Source organism: Otolemur garnettii, unplaced genomic scaffold (assembly GCF_000181295.1).
Source record: "Otolemur garnettii isolate 467f Iridium unplaced genomic scaffold, OtoGar3 scaffold00082, whole genome shotgun sequence".
NCBI classification, from domain to species: domain Eukaryota; kingdom Metazoa; phylum Chordata; class Mammalia; order Primates; family Galagidae; genus Otolemur; species Otolemur garnettii.
Window position 1 is genome coordinate 6,056,603 of NW_003852477.1, and position 6,326 is coordinate 6,062,928.

Genomic DNA, 6,326 nt, shown 5'->3' on the forward strand with positions numbered 1-6,326 from the left:
GCTATTTTTTTGTTGCCTTTTAGTGGGGGGCAGGGTTCAAACCCGGGATATGGGGCTGGCACCCTACCCACTGAGCCACAGGTGCTGCCCCTATGGAATGACTCTTACCAAAGCAAAATCTTCAAGCCTAGGTGCTGGGATGGGGATAATGGCAATCTTGTCTCTCAGTGACACACTCGTTTTCGTTGCTGAGGAATTTGTTACTGGATGGGGGGAGTTTAACGGCCTGGGATCTTCTCAACTTTCCTTTGGAGCAAGGTTGATTAGGATTCCAGTGTTCTCAGCATGCTGCATCCAACATAGAGCCCCTGTTCCACAAATTAGGGCCTGATTGGAAAAGGGAGGCTTCAGCCCTGAACCACACTTGACTGAGGCAACAGGTAGTTAGCTGGAGACAGAATTGGAAACTGTGACTTCCTGCTACTCCTGGGAAGAAAACCCTCTGGTTGGGATCTAGAGGAAGAGGGATGCCTTTGTTCTTTCTTGGTTGCTGCAGGCTGGAGTGGAATCTGTACCTTGCTGAGCTGTGAGGGAGAGAGTGATCTTTGTTCAAATAATTCAGAAGCACCTTTCTTACTGAATTTTCATAGATTTTCTGGATTAGATATTTCTTTGTTGTTTACATTTAAGAACATTTCTAGAGGCTTTAATTGTTCTTTTCTTTTCACCAGTTTCACTGGGGAGCAGGTCAGTGACATTCCTCATAACGTAATGCCAGAAGTTGACCTCTGACTTCTCTTTTTAAGAGAATCATTCTGTCTGCTAGGTTGAGTATGGATGGGGCTCAGAGAATGAGAGAATAAGGAGATTGTTGTAACAATCCAAGTAAGAGAGGTTGGTGACTTAATTTCATGGTAGTGGCAATGGATTTGCCAAGAAGTTGTAGGATTCTGGAATATTTTGAAGGTAGAACCAAAGATTTTCAGACAGATTGGATATGGAGACTGAGAAAGGATGGAGTCAGGGATGATGGTATGGTTTTCTTTCTTTATTTTTATTTTTTTATTTTTTGAGACAGAGCCTCAAACTGTCTCCCTGGGTAGAGTGCCATGGCATCACAGCTCACAGCAACCTCCAACTCCTGGGCTCAAGCAAGTCTCCTGCCTCTGCCTCCCAAGTAGCTGGGACCACAGGTGCCCACCACAACGCAGGGCTTTTTTTGGTTGCAGCTGTCATTGTTGTTTGGCGGGCCCGGGCTGTATTCGAACCTGCCAGCTCAGGTATATGTGGCTGGCGCCTTAGCCACTTGAGCCACAGGCGCTGAGCGGATGGTAAGGTTTTTAGCCCAAACAGTTGGAAAGATGGAGTTGTCATTAACTGGTGGAGAAGCACATTTGGGGCTTTGAGGGTAGGGTTATCAGGAGCTCAGGTTTAGACACATTAAATTTGAAACATTGCCCACTGGACATCCAATTGGAGATACCAATTAGACAATTAGATATAAGGGTGAGGCTCAGGCAAACAGTCCTGAGCTGCTCAGGCACTCATGAATAGGTATTAGCATTTAAAACTGAAAGATTAGATGTCATCAGCAGAGAATATGATCAAAGCTAGGGTCCTGGAGCACCCCAGGGATGCCTTCCGAGATCTGAGGAAACAGGCATGTCAGCAACTGAGGAGCATGTTAGAGAAAAGTAGCATTTCTATATTGCAGTTCTCATTACTTTTTATCTTTTTTATTTTCTAGCTGAGTTACGCAATGTGACAAATTGTCAGTCTAACCAGCCCAGGTAAGAAAAAAAATCTTGTTGATGAACCTCAAAGAATTAGAGATGCAGTATTCTTTTTTTTTTTTTTTTTTGAGATAGAGCCTCAAGCTGTTCCCCTAGGTAGAGTGCTGTGGCATCACAACTCACAGCAACCTCCAACTCCTGGGCTCAAGCGAGTCTCCTGCTTCCACCTCTGCCTCCCAAGTAGCTGGGACTACAGGTGTCTGCCACAACGCCTGGCTATTTTTTTTTGGTTGCAGCCGTCATTGTTGTTTGGCGAGCTGGGCTGGATTCAAACCCGCCACCTTAGATGAATGTGGCTGGTGCCTTAGCCACTTGAGCCACAGGCGCTGAGCCGAGATGTAGTACTCTTAAAACAACCATTTAACATAGTAAAGGGTACTTGTGTCACAGTGTACCTTGGTCCTCTGCCAGCTGGAAATACAGGAAAATCACAGACCTTTCCTGCCCTCTCACTTTCCAAGCTATCAATAGCATAATTTTCCCTGCGGTGACTTACTTTTTTAATTGCTGATAAGACAGAAATGAGAGACAAGCAGTCTTTGGAATCCCTTGAAATGAACTCCCTTTGAGTTGTGAAGGTGCCATCACCTTTTACCAACCCTTTACTGTGAAGTAAATCAGTAAAGGGAGTGGGTCTTTTAAAAGAGGCAAATTTAAGTGGGGTAATTCTTCGGCTTTGTTGGAGAAACAGTCATTATAGAAACATTAGAGGCAATATGAGACTCATGTCCTTGTTCAGTTTTCTTTTCTCCAATAAACTTCACTGTTACATGATTTTATCTTTAGCAATGAAGGTGATGCCATCAAAGTTTTTGTGCGAATTCGTCCACTTGCAGAAGGTTCTGGGTCAGCTGATGGAGAGCAAAGCTTATGCTTGTCTGTGCTCTCTTCCGTGAGTCTCCGGCTGCACTCTAACCCTGAACCCAAGATCTTCACGTTTGATCATGTTGCAAACATGGATACCACTCAGGTAATGGTAACTGCAAACTTAACTTTTTACTTGGAAGGCTTTGTTATTTGCAAGGATTTTATTTCTGGTCTCTTATAAGTTTGGGAGATCTCAGATTAGGAAGCTCAAACATTCCATAATATTTTACGTCTAATTTTATTGAATGGTATTCTTCTTTCTTCTAATTGTGTACCAGAATGACACAAGCTTGTCCTACTTTCCCTTTCCATTCAGTGATGGAGGTTTGTGAACATGTACTTTTCTGAGCCACATGAATGATTGATAAGTACAGTTGAATTGCCTAGTTTAAGGATATAAGATTACTCTGATGTCAGTAACTACTTTTCTAATTAAGAATGGTTTAATAAATATCTAGTTAGTGATATATAATAGAACTTTTTGCAATGAGGGAAATGTTCCATATTGGTGCTATCCCTTTACTGTAGCCTCTAGCTAGCCCCATGTAACCATAATTAAAATTAAAAATTCAGTGCTTTAGATGCACTAGCTGCATATGGCTATTTTTATTTTTTTCAATATTTATTTTATTTTTTTGAGACAGAGTCCTTCCATGGAGTGCTGTGGCATCACAGCTCACAGCAACCTCAAACACTTGGGCTTAAGTGATTCTCTTGCCTCAGCCTCCCAAGTAGCTGGGACTATAGGCACCCACCACAATACCTCGTTATTTTTTTTGTTGCAGTTGTCCTTGTTGTTTAGCAGGCCTGGGCCGTGTTCGAAACTGCCAGCCCTGGTGTATGTGGCTGAGCTACAGGTTTAGAGCCTTATTTATTTATTTTTGAGACAGTCTCACTCTGGCTTGAGTTCCTGGCTAGAATGCAGTGGCATCATAGCTCATAGCAACCTCAAACTCTTGGACTTGAGTGATCCTCTTGCCTCATCCTCTAACTGGGACTATAGGGGTGTACCACTATGCCTGGTTAGTTTTTCTATTTTTTAGTAGAGATGGGGGGTCTTGCTCGTGCTCTGGCTGGTTTTGAAGTCCTGAGCTCAAGCAATCCACTTGCCTCCACCTCCCAGAGTGTCAGGGTTACAGGACTGAGCCACCACATCTGGCCCACATATGGCTATTAAGTACTTTTAATGTGGTTAGTATGTGGGAAGCACTTAACTTTTACATTTTGTTTAATTTTAATTAAGTTTTTTAAAATTAATTTAAATTTAAATAGCCACATGTAACTAATGGCTACTGTATTCAACATCACAGATCTTTATTATTCTCCCTATATACATGAGTATTTTTGGTGAGACATTTAGATCTTTAGATCTTTTTTCTTTTTATCTGGCACATTGCTGGCCAATGGAAATATAAAGTGAGCTACGTATGTAACTTGAAATTTTTTAGTAGCCACATTAAAAATAAACACCTGTAATTCCAGCACTTGGGAGGGTGAGGTGGCTGGATTGCCTGAGCTCAGGAGTTCAAGACTAGCCTAAGCAAGAGCAAGACCCCAGAGCCCGTCTCTAAAAAATAGCTGATGCTGTGGCAAGTGCCTGTAGTGCCAACTACTTAGGAGGCTGAGGCAAGAAGACTGCTTGAGCCCAAGAGCTTGAGGTTGCTGTGAGCTATGACGCCACCACAGTCTACCGAAGGTGACAAAAAGAAACTCTCTCTCAAAAAATAAAGTAAAAAGGACATTTATTTTATTTTAATAATATAATACATTAATTTTAATAATATATCTTATTTAACTCCATATATCCAAAATATCATTTCATTGTGGTTCAGGCATCACCATGGAATAAGGGAAAAAAGAAAAAATGAGAAAATTAGAGAAAGATAAAAAACAAACAGCAAAAATATCATTTCAACATGTAATCAATATAAAGTTAAATTATTAATGAAATATTTTCCATTTTCTTAATACTCAGTCTTCCAAATCTGGTACGTATTTTATACTTATGGCACATCTCAATTTGGACTAGTAGCATTTTAGGTACTCAATAGTCACATGTGGGTAACGGCTACTGAATTGGACGATGTAGGTTTAGAAGTTCTTGCATTATTGATAAGACTTTATGTATTTATATGTAGAAATGAACATAAAAACCAGATACTGATTCTTTTGTACAAACTTAGCAGAAAAATGACTGAAGAAAATTTAGGATATCCCAATGGTTACCATACATACATACATACGTATGGAAAATGGGAATTTGTAGGTAAATGTACCTTTCATTATGAAATTATATAAAATATTTATAGACTATTTCTCTATGTGTTGGAATTTAAATAGAAAAAATATATGAGTTTGTTAATTTTTCTATTTATGGTGACCTTTGGACACTCCATATAGGGCTATGTATTTTATGCTAATACCAGTATAATACATGCATGCAATATGCTATACAAAATTCTATATAAGGTTTAGATGTGTGCCTTAAATTTATAAGTGTATAAGAGACTAGTGGACTTGGTTATGTTTAAAGTTTTGTCATCTTAGATGTTTTAGCCATTCTCGCTAGTGGATGTAATCTTCATATTATCACAAGTGATTAAAAAAATGGAAACACTGAATTTTTGTTGTTGTAGAGTTTAGGAAAAACGTTTTTGTTTTTATGATATATTAACATTTTTGTTGCTTACATTTGTAGGAGTCTGTGTTCTCAACTGTGGCTAAAAGCATTGTGGAATCTTGCATGAGTGGTTATAATGGTACCATCTTTGCGTAGTAAGTTGTCCACTGTCCTTACACCAGGGGGTGATAAAATGTGTTTGTATTAGTTTCCTATTGCTGTTGTAACAACTTACCACAAACTTAGTGGCTTGATCAACACAAATTTATTATTTTACAATTTTGTATGTCAGAAGTTCCACATGAGTCTCAGGGGGCTAAAATCGGTGTCAGCAGGGCTGCATTTCTTTTCTTTTTTTTAGAGACAGAGTCTCACTTTGTCACCCTCTACCCTTGGTAGAGTGCTGTGGGTGTCACAGCTCATAGCAACCTCCAGCTCCTGGGCTTAGGCGATTCTCTTGCCTGAGCCTCCCAAGTAGCTGGGACCACAGGTGCCTGCCACAACGCCCAGCTATTTTGTTTTTGGTTGCAGCCGTCGTTGTTTTGGCGGGACCAGGCTGGATTTGAACCCGCCACCTTAGATGTATGTGGCTGGTGCCTTAGCTACCTGAGCCACAGGCGCCAAGGCAGGGCTGTATTTTTTTATAGAAGCTGTGTGGTAAATCTGTTTCTTTGCCTTCTCCAACTACTATAGAACACCAAAATTTCTTGGCTTAAAGCCCCAGTTCTCTGTCTTCAGAGCCAATAAAATACAACTCTCTGACTCTTCCTTAATTACGTCTCCCCGGACTACAGTTAGAAAAGTTTCTCTGGCTTTAAGAACTCATGTGATTAGGTTGGCTCCACCTGGCTGACAGGTAGAGGGGTAGTAAAGAGGAGAATATTGACATATATTTGAAATTCTGTGAAAGATTTGGCTGTTCTTTCATTTACTTACTTATTCAATTATTTATATGGTATGGACTCCTATATGTTTATTTTATACTTTGGATTATAATTCAGTATTAGCATTATCTTGTTGCTTGTATTGTTCCAGCTTTGGCCAGTGGGAGTGTTTTGAGGTTGGTTTCTTTTTCTTTTTTCTTTCTTTTCTTTTTTTTTTTTTTT

The 6,326-nt window shown here is 40.0% G+C and overlaps 1 protein-coding gene across 1 annotated transcript in view; it reads left to right on the forward strand.

The window, feature by feature from the left end:
* KIF15 (kinesin family member 15) overlaps positions 1 to 6,326 on the forward strand; it is an 85,058-nt gene that overhangs the window by 1,754 nt on the left and 76,978 nt on the right. Inside the window, 3 exon segments of the mRNA XM_012808000.2 lie at positions 1,688 to 1,730; positions 2,520 to 2,703; positions 5,299 to 5,375. Coding sequence (XP_012663454.1) covers positions 1,688 to 1,730; positions 2,520 to 2,703; positions 5,299 to 5,375 — 304 coding nt within the window.